The sequence below is a fragment of the Populus trichocarpa genome, chromosome 18, assembly GCF_000002775.5.
Source record: "Populus trichocarpa isolate Nisqually-1 chromosome 18, P.trichocarpa_v4.1, whole genome shotgun sequence".
Lineage (NCBI taxonomy): Eukaryota > Viridiplantae > Streptophyta > Magnoliopsida > Malpighiales > Salicaceae > Populus > Populus trichocarpa.
The window spans coordinates 1712193-1730107 of NC_037302.2; the positions used below are offsets into that span (position 1 = coordinate 1712193).

The window sequence follows — 17915 nt, forward strand, 5'->3', positions numbered from 1 at the left end:
TGCTGCCATTTGTTGAGAAAAGATATTATTCAATCCATTATACTATTCTCTCTCGTTGCTTTCTGCAGAGCTCGATGCAAGGTTTTCACACAAGTATACAGGAAAGAATGAAATGGGATTCTGAATGCATTTGTCAGTGGAACAAGAGCAAAAGTGAGCAGCAGCAACGTTTAAAATCCTCACATGCTCGGTCTTTTGGACCGAGAAGAGTCAAGATTTATCATATATGTTTTAATTTTCTGTATGTTGTTATATGTATTCATTTAATTTATGAGATATTTAATTGTTGGCATATTTATGTATGATGTTACGTATATTTATTTTTAGAGTATTTTTTAAAAAAATATTTTTATATTTTTTTTATAAAAAAATATTTATTTGAATATTGGAAAGTCTTCATCTTCATTAAATAGAACCTTTTATAAATACCAGTCACAAATTACTTTGGCCTATTAAACACCCAGTACAAGTTATCAACCTCATTGACTAGAGAGAATGAATGAGATTATTATGGCCAATTGATTAACTAATTATCCAAATCCGAGAACCCTATTCCTAAATTATTTGTATTTTTAGGACTTTATCGATAAGTTTTTATACTTACACTCTGAATTTTTTATGTAAAAAAACATTAAAATAGTTTGTTTAGTAGGGTTTTTTTAAAAAAAACCAAGTTCCAGCACTCGACATAGCACGAGTTGATAAAGCAAAAAACCAGCTGACAGGAGATTAAAAAAAAAAACACATTATAGTATATGATAAATTTAAAATAAGAAATCATCCTTATATAGTTTTAATTATGATTTTTTGATGGATTATTTTTTGGTAATTTTTTAAAGAAAAAAATGTATCTTGCAATGTGATATTTAATGACTAAATTGAATTGAATATAACATAATAAATGTCATCAAAACACGGTATACGTTTCATAGGGATAGCGGCCGCTTACAAATGCGACCTTTACAGGAACCTCGGGACGGGGTTCTGGGAAGCGGAGAACTATTCTCGTTGACTTTCTTCCATAAATTTAAGCAATGGAGGCAGATGATATGGGTAACATTGTTGACTCAGCCGCCAAACAAAAAAAAAAAGGAATCCGCCAAAGAACACTAATTTCTTATTATATCGAATTCATTATTATCAAGGAAGGGCTAAAACAAAAATCATAATCAAGGAAAGGCTACAATAAATATCACTATGAAAATGTGAATTCAAGAAGCACAATAGAGATAACTAGTATTGGTGCCCACGCTTCGCCTGGTGCTAGAATATATTTTTGTGTAAAAAAATGATGTTTACGTATTGAAATGGAAAAAGACTATTAAAAAATCGGTTATGACAAATATTTAACCACGTTAATTATGGTTGAGTCAATTCAGGATATTCCATCAAACTCACGGCCTAGATTATGTGATTGGAATAACTTTATAAAAAAAATAAAAAGAATTATAAAGTCATTTCTTAAAAAAATAAAAATTATGTTAACTTGTCAAACTTGTGACCTAAATTGTTAGACCCGAAGCACCTAATCTGGAAAAACCATGAAGTCTAATTCTCAATTAATCAAATATTAAAGGATAAAATTGGAAAAATAATTTTAACTATACAAAAAGATTTCAAAAAATATCAATTAAAATAATAATGATCAAAATTAAAATACAAAATAAATTATATATTTAATTGAAGGGTGAAATTGAAAAAAGAAATAATTTAGTAAAAGGATAACAAAATTTAAAAAAATGAGGATACAAGTTGACATAAAAAAATAAAAACAATGTTGCAATTGAATGGTGAAATTAAAAATAATAATAAATTTTATAAAAGGACCAAGAAGAAAATTATAAATCAAAACAACGAGGATCAAATTGAAAAATATAATACTATCAATTTAAAATTGAATGATAAAATTCAAAACCACAAAAATTTTAATGAAATAGCCAAGAAAAAAATCAAAGAATAAGGACTACATTAAAAAATATAATGTTTGGTAGATTACATTGAGGAGAGAAAGAGTAAGGGTATTTTTTTTATGCCAAAAAACACTGTATGTGTCGCCTAAAAGATATTAGCATCTTCTACTCGCCCTGAACACTTGCCTAATTTTTTTTTCAGTCAAATATAAATTTTTTTTCTGAGCTGATTTTATAATTATCAAAAAATCATTACTTAGTCATTGTAAAGTTTTTTTAGGTGGAAGGGTAAAAGAGTCATCACATTATTTTAGTTAACAGTGTAAATATCTCTACAGTTACAGTGTTTTTCATATATTAATTAACTATTTTTAATAATAAGAAGAAGAGGAAGAAGAAGAATTATTATTTTTTGTTTAAAGTTTTCGTTATCAATTTAGAATGCTCATTTTTAATAATCTTTCTAGATGACCCCTTCAACAATCAACAGCTGGTGGGCTACGAGGCCGACTTTTGACTGCCCTCCATTTCTTTGAAAAACAAGGGGGGTCCCATTCCTCGGTTACTTAACTTGCCAGGTTTGGGCCCACTGTAATACTAGAGGTTCAGCTTTTCTTATCGTTTAGACCCTCTTTAGGAAATTAATTTATTCGCCTCTCCTTTTCAATTCAGCTACATCATTTCTCACGCGCTTTGCTTGCGGGGTCTATCATATTTTTTAACATAAAATAAATATTTAAGCATTACTAATAACTTTTTTTAATTAAAAAAAAGTATAAAAATTGATTTAAAATGATTCAGTTTTGGCAGCTTTTAAAACAATTCAAATATTTAACTCATAATAAATATTTAATATGAGTTTTTTAAAATAAATATTGAAACAACAACATATTAAATTGATTTGAATAAATTAGAGTTAACCCATTAATCTGCATATCAAGTCATAAAATCATGATAACCCCGTGAAAAGTAAATCAAAACAAATTACTAGGCTCAATTTTCAATAAATTAAATGTAAAATGATGAAATTAAAAAAAAGACCTAGAAATAACTCGGGTCAACTCATGTTAACCTATCAAGCCTACAACCCGGGTTTCGAGACCAGAATAACCCAAATTAAAACAAATTATGAAGTGCAATGCTCAATTAACCCGTTACTGAAAGAAAAAATTAAAAAAAAAATTAATTAAAAAAATTTAATAAAAAAATAATTTGAGTCAACTAGGATTAACACATCAAACCCATGACTCATGACCCAAGTCATGAGATATGAATAATCTCATAGAAAATAAATTGAAATAAATCACAAAACTTAATTCTTAATCAACATAATATTAAATAATAAAATTAAAAAAAAAACTCAAAATAATTTATTAAACTTGTTGTTAAAATCACACAGTTAAGATCATGAGTTTAAGATAGAAACCTTTAAATTAAAAAAAGGTAGGAGTACAATGCCCATAAATGTAATATTAAAAACTAAACTAAAAAAAATATTATTATAATTAATAGTATAAGTGAGGAGATGTATAGTTTTTTTTATTTTGTGGTTGTTAATTATTCATAACGCGTTTTAATTATTATTTTTACTGTAGATATGTGGAATTTCTAAGACCTTCACGTCTTTGATAGTGAAATCAAAAAATTTATAAATTTATTTTTAAGATTTATAAAAAAAATTATTTTTTATCGTCTAATTTGAAATTTTAATGGCGACAACTAAAAAGAAAGTGTAATTTATATATGTCACACAGGGGGGACTTTTTTTTTTATTTTCTACATACAATACAATTTAATATTTTCAAACACTACTTACCAATCATGAGAATTTGACATGACAATAAATAAATAAATAATAGAAAAATCTTATTATATCAAATTGATAAATTTATTATATTCAGACAATTATAAGAGACAATTCAATCCAACAACCTTCAGTTCTTGGAAAACACGAACCCTGTCGAAGTGGAAAATATTAGCCACATGGCAAACACCCCATGCCTGGCAAGCTCGCTCCGGCTTTTCAAATTAACCATATGAGATCGAGGAATTGAGCCCCGTGATGCTACAGTATAGAGCTAAGATCTTGAATTTAATATATATATATATATATATATATAATCTCTATGGCAACCTCTTTTTTATGCAAAAAATAAAAAATAAAAAAATTGTATGCAACCCTGCAATAAAAAAAGACCTAAATGGAAGGTTCATAGCTTGAAGATGAAGCACTAAGCATAGTCGTGATGCATATAAAAGTGGGCTGGCATCACATTGATGGACTTTGAGAGAAGGTAAGCATCAATATACATTTTCTTTTTTTCTCATAATAAATTGTATTCCAACAATATTTCATAAAAAGTTATTTATTTTTTAATTACTTATCTATTTTTTTAATTATTTAATGTGTTGATTTTTAAAAAATAATATTATTTTAATATATCATTTTAAATTAAAATCACTAAGCCAGTGGAATTTTTTGCCATATGATGTATTATTGCGCTCCGAGAACTCCATGTCTCCCGCCACACAACCATGCAACTAATTTCAACCAACCGTTCTCCATTTTCCCAACCGCAAACCACCATGTGAGGGGACGGCGTCTCTCTTTTCCCAACTGTCACGCATTTTTTTTTCTTGAAATCAATGATCTTCTTCGTTCTAAAATGTAGACTCCAGCCACTCAGATCTCCTTTCGTGATTAGCGGAGAGTGCTCGCCACCATTCTACCACCTTCTTTTCACGGTCGAATATTTTAGAGCTAATTTCTTACTATTTTATATTACACAAGTTCTTCATCTTGTCAATTCATAATGATTGGATCGAGAAGCACAATAATCACTGACCCTTTATTTTATTTGTCATTATATTTACTCGAAGAAATATTAAATTAATTTTTTAAAAATTTTAATATACTAGTGTTATAAATAGAAAATTTTAAAAAATTATTTTAATATAATTTTAATTAAAAAAACTCGTTTAAAAACATATTACATCACAATATTAAATCTAAAACAAAATAAATCATTTTCCAATAAAACTTTTCATGTTTTTTCTTAATCTCCTTTTGAATCTCAAATTGAAATGATATCAGTGGTGAAAAAAACAAACCCACTGCCGGAGAGATCATCAGATAGTTTCACTTCCACCTAACTCATCATTAGAAACCACAACTGCAATTCTACGTTAACTGCTTGGATTTTTGGCTTGTAATCTTGTTTTTTTAAAGACATGTAAAAGTGTTTTTAAAAAAATTTAAATTTTTTTAGTTTTTTTTATTTTAAATTAATATTTTTTAAATTATTTTTAAATTATTTTGATGCGCTAATATCAAAAATAATTTTTAAAAATAAAAAAATATTATTTTAATATATTTTTAAATAAAAAACACTTTTAAAAAAAATAATTCCAAACATATTAATCCTGCCCTGTAGTAAAGCGACACCAATTTTATTTATTATTATTTTTATCAAATGGGTACAAGCCCATCTGTCTGTAAAACGTTCATGGGACGTTGGATCCTCTACAAGATATGGATACACTGACCACAGGCGGCTAGTAGCATGAACATTAGTCGGCTATACAAGGCTTGTGAGGCAGAAACAATATGCCGACATATAATATTATTAACGTCGTTGATATCTAGTCAACAAGGTTTTATAAAGACAGCTAATGTGCTTAATCATGGTACAAAACTTAGCCGAACTTCATTAAAATTTAAATTATGCAGATCGGACAAAAGTTATGTCTGGTTGGATTATTTTTCTTACACTAATACCACAAGGATTAATTTATGATCTTTATTTTTTTATTTTTAATACCTGGCATGCTATCATGGTTATAAGACTTGTTCATGTCTGGCTGGTAAATTAAGTAATTTATCAATATAAATTCTAGTTTGGATTGAGTTTTATTTTAAATTAATCTGAAGCTTATCTGGTTAAATCTGATTAAACAAGAATAAAACTCGACTGGATTAATTTTAAATTTTTTATTTTTATTTAAAACGATGTTATTTTATTTAAAAATAAATTAAAATAGTATTATTTTAGAATTAACCCAGTGAATTCGTTTGTGGCTGGAAATTTTCAACTGGGTTTATGAAAATGTAGACTACCTTGATCTTATCTTTCAAGCTGACAACATAAACTTAAAAATTCATGATCTCCAACAATTTGGCAATACTAAAATGAAGGTCAAGTTCAATCATTTTCAATTACAATCACTTTGTATATACAAAATATCCCCAAATACTTGGCATATAAAAATCTGTCTACTCAATATCATTGTCTCAGCTGTCACTCTGCCCCCTTGCAGAAGGTTTAACAATTTTACAACATTATTTATTTTCACCTTGGAATTTCCAATGGCTTGAGATAACGTCCCTTGTAGAACATAATATTATATCAAGTTTCAAACCTTATCTGCAGGAGGCATTATCCACCCAAGAGACTGCTGAAACCACGAGAAGGCTGAGGCTAGGGCGTGAGGAATTAAGAAGAAATAAAATACTAGCAGTGCCAGCTGTTAACCTCCTCAGGCTAGCCAGGGAAACTTTTATCACAATCAACCTACTGTTGACAAACGTTAAAGAAAAGGGTGGAGGGCATTGATTTGGATCTGCCTGTCTCCCGCTTGTTGAATCTTTGATCCTCTGAAGGAGGCAAGTAGGCTAAAGTTCAAACAATTTCATAATTGAAACTTGCTGTTTCTGTGGGAATATTGTCAGCAGAGATAAAAACAACTCTAATTATGACAAGGTTAAGGACACGTACAGAGTGGATGCCATTTTAAAATACTGAGCCCTCAGTTTCTCCGATTTAATTTTCTCACAGCCAATGTAGCTTGGACAGGTGGTATTGACAGCTTATGGCTTAAACCAGACCGGTAATGCAACAATGCACCGGACAAGTTGGTGGCGAGGGCCCAAGGAGTGGCTAGGGTATAGGAGTGGCTAGGGTATTAAAGGTGGAGTTAAAAATTAATTATGATAAACTTAAGTAACTATGTAGTATTTATTAATTTACTGTTTTTTTTGTGTTTTAAAAATATTTTTTAAAAAATTTTATTTTTATTTTATATTTTTGCTTGAAATTAATATTTTTTAGGTATTTTCAGATCATCTTAATGTGTTAATATCAAAAATAATTTTTTAAAAATAAAAAATATTATTTTTATACATTTTCAAGTGAAAAGCACTTTAAAAAATAATTGCTACTATTTTTTAAAACACGATTCCAAGTACTATTTGCAACTGGAATTTGCGTTTTTTGTTTGTTTTTGTATTTTAATTTTTTTTAATTTAAATTATTTTTTATTTTTTCATATTGTTTTGATATGTTAATATTAAAAATAATTTTTAAAAAATAAAAAATTATTATTTTAATAAAATTTTAAATAAAAAAATACTTTAAAAAATAAATAAATATAATTTTACCAGTGTAATTGATTGTCTTTCGGAGTAATTACGTGGGCCGGAGAGGAAACTAGTCCTGCGGAATCTTGACTCTTTGACTGTCAGGTAATAAAGGGTAACAAAACTCTGAGTAGTTAAAGCCATGTTGTAAAACAGATTTCAAGGGCAGGGTACATTCCAGATTACGGGTCAGGGTCAACTAAAAAATTCTTTTAAAAAATAAAAACAGTATCACTTTAATCAATTTTTTAAAAAAAAATCAATTAATTTTTTATTGTATCAAGAATAGATCAACAAGTCAATCTGCTTATTTTCTTTTTTTTTATTATTTTTTTAATCCAAATCAATTCAAATCTTAAATCAAACTGAATCTGAGATAAATCACTGTGTTAATCCAAGTTTTACACTTGAAACTTGAAAAATAAATGATGTCTAAACTGGCAATGCAGTTGATTCAAAATATAGAAAATAATATTTGAGGGGTAGTTTAAATTAGTAAGGTCTGGGTTTATTTTCTAATAATTATGAGTTCGAGGTTTTTTATGGCCACTAGAATTTTATATGATCGAGATGGAATAAGCTAGCCCGAACATTCAAATTAATAATAAAAATATATATATATAATACAAACTCGCAAAGCTAAATTCATAATTTGCTGACCAAGTTTTATATCAGGCTCAAGAATTGAAATAATTAGATTATTGCGTAAATTTCTGACAAAGACTATTAATAGAAGAGTTGACACAAGAAATTGCTAGTCTTGCCGTAAGCAATGCCCTCATCCATCACATAAAATGCCGGGACGAAAGCACCAGCTTGATTCTTGAACCAGTCTAACAAATCAGCCAACGTCGTTGATGATATATTCAGCAGATCACACAGGTATTGAATCTATTGATTTTTACTCAATATATTTTTCTCATATATTTAAATTCAAAATATTTAAATAATATAGTGGTATTTAAAAGTATCATAACAATTATTTTTTAAAATATTTTTTAATTTTAAAAATTATTTTTTACATTACCTTGTGAAAACGATTTAAAAATATATAAAAAAATAAATTTTTATGAAATGTTATTTAGAATATAATTTTAAACTGCACCATAAACTTATATACAAATTTCATTTTTTTTTACAGCTCGCATTAATAAAAACTATTTTTTTAAAAAAAAACATCTAACATCGATTCAACACATTTCAAAAAATAAAGTTTCATGACAACGCCCCGTTTGGGAAAAATGGAAAGGAAAGGGACAGTTTAAGAGTTTGAAACCCATAAAACTCCTCTAACAATGGCATCGGGTAATTTCGAAGAAACTAGTAAACCACCACTACATTCTCGTACTTGCAAAACTGACCGTTTCCCAAAACTTTACACATGGCAGCTTTAGCAGTTGCCCAGAAACGCTGGTATCTAAACGGCTCCTTCTCTCGTTGCCTTGCTGTTCACATCGCAAAATCCTAACCGTCAGATCAGAATCGACACCCCCTTACTCCACCCTCTAGTTAGACTCACCGCACCTTAACCATAGTTAACTCAACAGACACAAACTTAAATCCCTAAGAAGACCCCTCAAACACCCATTATTTACACCCATACCCTCCTCCCTCCTACCTATAAATACAACCTTGGAGACTCGCAAGGTTTGCTGAACCAACTCCCCAAAAGCCCCCTTAAAAAAGAAAAGAAAATCTCCTTGTTCTTCTTCTACTTCCCGTGTCTCCTCAACTAAGAAAAAAATACTGCAAGCTTTTATTCTTCAACAATGGCGGCCCCTTCTTCACAGTCGAGAAGATCAAGCGGTCCTGTCTTACGATCTCTATCACCCCGTGGAGGATTACAAACACGCTATAATAACAGCTTGTCTTCTTCATCAGCTTCTGCTTTTGCTTCCTCCACAAGTTCGAGTTTTTATTCTCCACCATCCACATTTTTTCAGAATTCTCATCAACGATCAGCGTCCCCGACTCGTGTCAATCTTTACTCAACATCTACTCTCTCGCCTTCTTTTCGTTTCTCTATTGACCGATCCATCTCTCCTAATCGCTCAATATCCGTTTCGAAAAAGAATCATAGCCATCCGATCTCGGCTCCGAAGAGAACCTGCATGTGCTCGCCTACAACTCATCGAGGCTCGTTTCGGTGTAGTCTGCATAAAAACACTCCGAGCTCGGCCAATCCGGCGCCGTTTACTCCAAACCGGTTGAATATGCGGCGGTCTGCGATGACGAATTCGCTGGTTAGAATCGGTGGCGTTGAAGGCGAGTGGGTGAAGAGAGCGTTGACGGCTTTGATCAGGCCTTCATCGCATCAGCAACGGAGGAGAGGCGCCTTCCAGCCGCGGCCTAGTCGGTTATCGATCATATCAAACGCCGATGATGAGATTTGTTGATTTTGACGGTTTCAGTTACAGGTTGGTGTTCATGGTTTCTTTCATATTTTTTTGCGGCCATGGTGTGCATAGCTGAGTCAACTCGCTCTGGACGGTGTCGGATCTGCGGGAGGTGGACGCATGAGATCCACAACGAGTCGGTAACTGGCGGCCGAGCTAGAGACTGAGTGAGCTCGGAAGAGTTAGATTTTGTGTTGGACTTTAGATTGGAAGGGAATCCTTTTCATTGTACATATCAATTGCTATGGAAGGAGATTTTGGGACTTAAATTTTTAAATACTAAATTAAAATAAGATTAAAATTAAGGGATAGAATTTAATTTTTTAATCCCTATAATCATGGATTAAATCAATTTGATTCCAAAATTTTCCAAAGATTGATTTCAGATGCGTTCGTGGTGATTGCAGCGTTATGCTTGCCGTTTACCACCGTACCATCACTCGTCGTCCGTTACGTGTGCCATTACCGTTCATCAGATCGTCGTGTTTGGTGTGAGGTACTTTCTTTCTGTTTCCTCTTTTTGGTTATTTTATTAATTATGTTTGTGTTAATTGGTGCAGGAATGTATTTGCCGTAGCGTATTGGTTAGGATTTGGAATCCAAATTTTGCGAACCGATTGGAGATTTGAAGGTTAATTTTCCTTTTGCTTAGTGGGGAGACTATGGAACCGATCTCGGAGATTTCAACGATAATTAAGCAAGTAATGATGGACTTAATATTAAATAACAACAATTATGGCAATTTTCGAGGAAAAAATATAATAAATAAAACAAAAATGGCCTTAAATTGCAAGGAATAATATGGGGAAAAATTATTTGGGAAAGAAGATTCGATAGCTTGAGACAGCTGGCGCAATGTGTCTGGAGAATATTCTGGAAAATTTCAACGAATTTTAAATTTAAAAAGAAACTAATTTGAAAATTTTGAGGAAATAAGAAATATCTGTTGGTGCTGTGGGGAATTGAGAGATGATAATCGGATGAGTGGAAAAATCATTTTGAACAGAAAAAATATTCTGAAGAAATATTTGAAATTAATAAAAATTTTATTTTTATTTTTATTTTTTCCATATTGAAGAATACACCTTGGGCCAAAATCAACAAATAAATAATGAATTTGAAACAGAAGCAGTGGCACGTGCGCCTCGTACATAAAAGTCAACATTGAGATGGTCAATTAATCATTCGAGCTCGTGAATAAACAGTAAGTTTATATTTTTAGCCAATTTTAATAAATGAAATTTTGTTTACTTTTTGGCCAACCTTTAAACTGGTTTGTAGCCCTAGTTACAGAGTAATACTAGGAGTGGACCCGCGCCATGCCGCTTAGTCACGCTATTTTTTTTATAAAAAAAATAGTAAAATTTAGAAGCTGTAAACGTATTTTAAATACAAAAGAAAAATTTGTGATCTGTTTAAATTAAATAAGTTATTTTTATTTTAATTATATAATAAAAAAATATACATCAATAACATATGGATTAAATTAAATATTTTTCTAGAAAATAACAAATGATATAGTTTATTCTCAACCCATTAAATATGAAATGTTAAAATTAGATAGAAAAATAAACTTGGATGAACTCGAGATCAACGAAAAGTCAAAATTGGATAGAAAAATAGACTTGTATCAACCCGAGTTAACATAAAAATATGTAATTTTAATAATCAGGGTTGGGCCAACTTGGGTTATTCCACGACATGTATGGCCAAATCATATGCTCGGGATAACCAGATAGAGGAAAAAAATCACATAGTCCATTAAAAAAATAACAATGAAAGCGTAAAAGAAACAAACTTGGCCCATATTAACTTTTCAAACATGTGACCCAAGTTATTAGATTAGAAACATATTATCTAAAAAAATCACAATAAATGATGAAATTAAAAAAAAAACCTTCAATTATATAAAAAAGAACTCAAAACAAAAAATAGCAGTAAAAAGAGGATCAAAATCGAAATAAAAAAAATAGCAAATTGAAAAGAAAAATCATTTTATCAAAAGGAAAAAAAATCAAAAGAATAAGGATCAAAATTGAAATAAAAAATAAAAATAAAATTTTTGAAGGGTGACATTAAAAAGAAATATCAATTTAACAAAAAGAACAATAAAAATCAAAAGAATAATTACCAAATTGAAAAAAAATAACACATGATGAAATTGAAAGCAAATCAAAATTCTGCAAAATGATCAAGAACAAAAATTAAAAATCAAAAGAATAAGAATCAACGCCAATATTTTTATATAAGTTAAAATAACTTGTTTTTCATTCATAAAGACTTATTTTCTTTCTTTTTTTTGCTTGCAAAAATTCTTCTCTTAATAATTTTATTCGAATAACTATTTTTTTAAAAATTGCAACTAAAAATATTTTTTCTAAACATGTTTTTTTTGTAACTGTAACCGTAAAAGCTACCACGATGTTGGACACACACCAAGTAGGGGTGTTCATGGATATAACTGGGTCGGATTTGAGTTAATAATTATATCAAACCCAACTTCTGATATTTTATTAATTATTAACTCATTTAATATTTTTGAACCCAAGTGAATTTGATATATTGGGTTGGGCTAAATTTTTCATGGGTATTGCAGATATCCACGGCTAGATTTATATTGCTAATCGTCATGGGTTTGCATTTAGAGACAAACCTACAACATGGATTGTACGTGTCATTAAAGGTGTTTTTTTTTAATAAACAACTTATATGTAATATTTGTATTATCTAACCCGACCCGATTCGTCAAAGTCGGATAATGAGAATATTAAAGATGATAGCAAGTCAAAAAACTTAATAAATTGATATTATAGGTTGAGTGCGGGTTGAAATTTTTTAAACTTGATCAACCCGACCCAACCCATATAACTGGATGTAAACAACTTAGTCCCTGGTATAAATAATATTTTCCTCCTCTCTTCATTTTTTTTTTATTTCTCGCTAATGTTACTTCATTCCTTCCTTGTTTATCTGATCTTAAGATTGGTTAAATCCATCAGATTTTATGATGAGAATGGACTCTGCTACTGTCACAGTTCTACTATAATTCCAACTTTATTGCAACTTGGATTTTGTTTCTGACTTGGTTTATTGCAATATCTGACCATCTCAGTTGTATTCTTTCATTAATGGCATGCTAGATGCTTGATCTGTCCTTTTCTTGGATCCTAAGGTCCACCGTTTCTATATCAGACTTTCAATCATAGTGGAATGCTCGGCATTGTTAGTTTCCTCATCGGATCAAGAGATCAATTTCGTCCTTCAACCTATATTCTGATTTTCACTTTCAAAACAATTTTATCTGATCTGACATCCTTCATAAAAGTTATAGTCCTAGATGTGTAGATGATTTTGGACTCTAAAATCCATGATTTCGATGTCTGAGACTTAAGATGTGCCTATTTGAATATGTAATTTGAAAGCAGAGAATCCTGCTGCAATCAAAATATATGTCTATTTTGCATTCATCACTCGTCTTCATACTCTAGCCGCCTCTTATTCTCTTAATTTATTTCCCTTCGATTCTCTTCATCAAAATTCAAATGCTTAATTACTTATCGTTTTTTTATCTTGTACCCATGTAACCAATGTTCTTGGCAAGTAATGAACTTTAAGTTTCTTCTAGAGTTTGATATACAATTCCAATTTTTATGTTTTGTCAAGAGACCATAAGAAAAAAAAAATGAAAATTTCAAGAATCCAAATTAAATATTTATTTTTTTAGAAAAATCACAAATCTAAAGCACTTTACAATCTCTTTCTGCTAGTTTGACTCTGTATCATAATGCACAATAATTGTTTGATAAAATGATTAATTGTGATATTTTTTACAAAAATTGTGATAGTTTTTATGTTATATATATATATATATATATATATATATATATATATTAGGAGTCTTATCTAGCTCAACCATTACAACTTGATATTGTTTTTTAGCATCGTCAAACAATAAGAGAATTAACATATCTAACCTGCGGATATCTGTAATATTCATAAAATTTTATCTTGACCTGATATATGTTCATCAAAATTAAAAATGTCGAGTTTATATTTTGTAAAATATCAAAAGTTAAAATGAATATAATTATAGGTCAAAACTCAACCCGCTATATCCATAAACACTCTAAATGCCAAAACACCCCTAATATTAGGTATAATATTTATACCTTATATCACCATTAATTCTAGTGATGTCCCTCCACTCCTTATAGTAAAAACAATAAGTTATTTTTTGTTATATTAAATAAATATAATAAAAAGCTTACTAAAAGAACTTTAAAGATGAATTTTTTTTAAAATAAAATAAAAATAAATACTTGACTCATGAACCATATAATATAAAAACAAATAAAATATAAAGTAATTAATATAATTTTAAAATCCCAACCGGCTCGATAATTAATCCCCAAAGAAATTCACCTAGTTAAACCATGGCAACCCACCAGGGTCAAACCAGGACCCTAGTGGCCTTGTGAAACCCGGGCATGGCCGACTTTTTTTAAAATCATAATCCCTAATTTCTTCCACTCTTCAATCTTCCCTTCAATTCAAGTTTCTTCTTTCTAATCCACATGTAGAAGATTTCTATATTTTAATTCAAAACCCAGCTCGAGGACATTCACATAAAAGAATGAAAAGATAAACAGATGCACAAAAGAAAAAGATATCAGTGGCTGGTGGTGACCTGTGGATGGTGATCTGCTAGCGAAAGTGATAGATGCTCATGGTTGTGGTGGGGTAGGGGTGCTGTTGCATTTTGGGTGGAGAGAAAGAGGAAGGGGAAGAAGGTTGTGATGTGGCGGATGGCTGGTGGCGGATGGATATTTGACGGGAGAAAGGCAAATCCATCGGGAGGTAGACGAGTGGGTGGCCGTTTGGAGGTGCTGGAGAGAAGAGATGGCTTGTGGCAACAACATTAGTATTAAAACTCAGCCTGTCAAAATCACGTCAAGTTGATCTGAGACCTGACAAACTTGCTCCTTAATCTGCTCGGGTGTTAAGAAAATCAACGTACAGTTAATTTGATTTAACATGGTTGATGAGGTAAAAAACCCGATTGATTTCAATTTATTTATTTTAAAAGATATTGTTTTAATTTTGAAGTTCATGAATGACTTGAATTGAAGTGAATGAGTACGTATGACCAATTTTCAAAACTCGAGGGACCACATAAAATGTTTTTTACTCTTTAATTTTTTCACGGTATATACATTTAAGTTCCTATAATCTATACATTATTCAATTTCATCCCTACATTTCAAAATTAAGTTGTAATTAGATCCTTCATTTATAATCTTTCTTCTTTTTGAAAGCTAAATCCTCTCCACACGCGTGGAATGCATAATATATATATACACATATTTTTTTAAAAACAATAAAACACACGTAAAAAAACGAAAATAGTTCTTTCTTGTTCATGCATAAAATTTAAAGTGAGATTATTAGCTTGATAAAACCCTTCAAAATTACAAGAAAAAAAATAAAAGAAGAAAAAAAATCTGAATTGTTTTTTTTTAATTTAAAAAAGAATCAAATTATAACACCATATGTACTTAACCATGTTATTATATTTTTAAAAATTTTATTTGAAGTTATTCGATTAATCCTTTTAACAATATCCATATCATGAATTAAGTTGATTAATTCAAATCAATATTTTTTTAAAATCAGAATATTTAAAAAAAAAATCAAACTGGGTTTTTGCCGAATATTAAAGTCGTGGTTATGCATTGAAGGCGATTCCAAATTAATTCTTTAACACCAACACGGGACAGCGTACGGGTCGGCCCGTTTCTATAATTGTCACCTAGCCAAGACAAAGTTGACACGTGTTGATGGTTTGTCTTCTCTCTCTGCCCCCTAACTTTTGGCTCCTTGGACAGGTGGTAGGCTCAACTTCGAAGTAACGCAAAACAAGGAAAACTATCTTCTTCCAAAACACCGAAAGATTCTGCATTTGGTCAGAATAATGGGCTGGGGACCACTAATGGTTGGACCAGAACCTGCCTATATTTCTTGACTAGTAGTCTATATTGTCCTTTTTTACCTGCCTCCTCCGCCCTTGTGAGTGGGACCATGCTCCACGATTGGATGTCTCTCCGGAGATCCTGTTCAGGAGAGATTGTTGGTTTTTTTATTTTAAAAGTTTTTTTAAAAAAAATTATTTTTTAATATTTTTTAATATTTTAATATGTTGATATTAAAAATAATTTTAAAAAATAAAAAAAATATATTAAAAACAATTACTACCACGGTAAAAAAAAATAACTTTAGCTATTGGATTATAGCTGTGAAGTGCTTGCAGCATTTGAGCTGGATAAGAATTGGAGAAGAGACAGATCACGAAATCTTCAATGCACGTGTACATATCGCTCCTAGGTTATTAGTTTTTTACATCTTTAAAATAAAAAAATAAAACTTTTATGTTTATGTTAATGAATTTAGTTTTTAAAAACATAAAAACAAAAATAAAAATGATACTACACTAGATTTGTTGTCTATGGGGCTGGATATGATTTTTATTTGACGTGAAAAAAAAAATACCACGGCAAAAAAATCACCCTTGGATCATTGTTAGATTGATAATTTAAATAATATGAAAATATATAACAACACCAAATAAATTAATAAAAAACAACCACAAAAAAAAAATAATAATCATACTTGAGTCTATCAAGATTATCAAGCAACCCATTATCGTAGGGTGAACTATATATATAAAAAACAATTAAAAAAAAACAAGAAAAAACCCTATTAAATCAGGTGAACTTGAAAATCTTGTGATCATAGATATAAGATCAGGATAATTTCATTGAAAGAAAATCATTTAAAAAAGTTTGAAGGATAGAACAAAAAAAAATTAATTTTAAAAAAGAAAAAAATATAAACCTGCGTTAACCTTTGAAACCGCTGATCTTGGTCATGAACCCGGGGCTAGCATGGAAGGCAAATCATAAAAAATAAGAAAACATCAATTTATAAAAAGAAAAAAAAGCAGGTAAAAAAGTTAACCTTCTAAACTTGGTATAATTTTTAAAACTTGTAACCCGTGAAATCTTGGACCTTTGTTCAATTAAGAAGTTTAATTTTTAATCAATTTATTCTTAAAGGATGAATTCATGGACAATAGTTTTAATAAAAAAAACTTGCAAAAGCAAATAAAAACAACAAAAACAATGGGGATAAAATTTAATAGAAAAGAACTAAAGGAAAATGAACTTAAAAAAATGATTATAGACAAAATAAATAGTAACTAAAAGGACGATGATCAAATTTGTAATGTTATAAATTATTTAAATAAAAATAAAAGGTTAGTCATAAATTTTGGAGATTCAATTTGCACATTAACTTCCCGAGGAGAATTAGATTGTTTTCTTAATTTAATAAAATGAACCAATTTCATGCGTATGAGCTTCTTCTTTAGTGTAGAGTTCACCTGTAAATGTGAAGATTCAAATGATACTATTCAATCCCCCTTTTTGCAGCATTAAAGCTCGAACTGGCCCTTTGCCTGAATCAAAAGATGGCAACGAAGAGAAGAAGAAGAAAAAAACTAATTCTATTACACATTTACAAACGCATACGAACTGAAACCATGAAAACGAGGATGTTAGGAACAACACAACCAAAGCTCACTGCAGTTCTTCTGTGGAGCCGCTGCTGTCTCGAATTTATTGCTAGTTGGATATTTTTCAGAAATTTGCTTTTCAAGTGATGTTTGTAAACACGGTGAAATACAAATATATTTTTATTGTTTTATATAATAACCTCAATACTTGAAATATGTTTATGTTTTATAATTTATTTTGATTTGATTTATATAAAGTTATTTTAATTTTATAATCTAAATTATAATTTTTATGGTTTAAACCGGTTAATTAGGTTTTTTTTTAATTTTTTATAATTGATTTTTTTTTTCAATTTCATCGTTCAACATTTGAGTTGATTGGAAATTAAACTACATAATTTATTTTAGTTTGTTTTCTATGAGGTTATCACAACCTCATGACCCTAGTCAAGGGTTTAACGGGTTAACTAGAGTTGACTTGAGTCATTTTTAGTCCTTTTTTAACTGATTTTTTTTTTAAAAAATTTATTCTTCAACATTGGATTAGTTGGGTAGTGCCGTAGTGAGATTCATAATTTGTTTTGATTTATTTTCCATTGAGTTATCATAATACAGGTTTGATA

The 17915-nt window shown here is 29.8% G+C and overlaps 1 protein-coding gene across 1 annotated transcript; it reads left to right on the top strand.

Moving 5' to 3' along the window:
* Nucleotides 1–8963: 8963 nt before the first annotated feature.
* On the top strand, nucleotides 8964–9991 carry LOC7458392 (uncharacterized). Its single transcript, XM_024589631.2, has one exon. It carries the CDS (start codon nucleotides 9096–9098, stop codon nucleotides 9720–9722), a length of 627 nt encoding a protein of 208 aa, XP_024445399.1. The 5' UTR covers nucleotides 8964–9095; the 3' UTR covers nucleotides 9723–9991.
* The last annotated feature ends 7924 nt before the right edge of the window (nucleotides 9992–17915 follow it).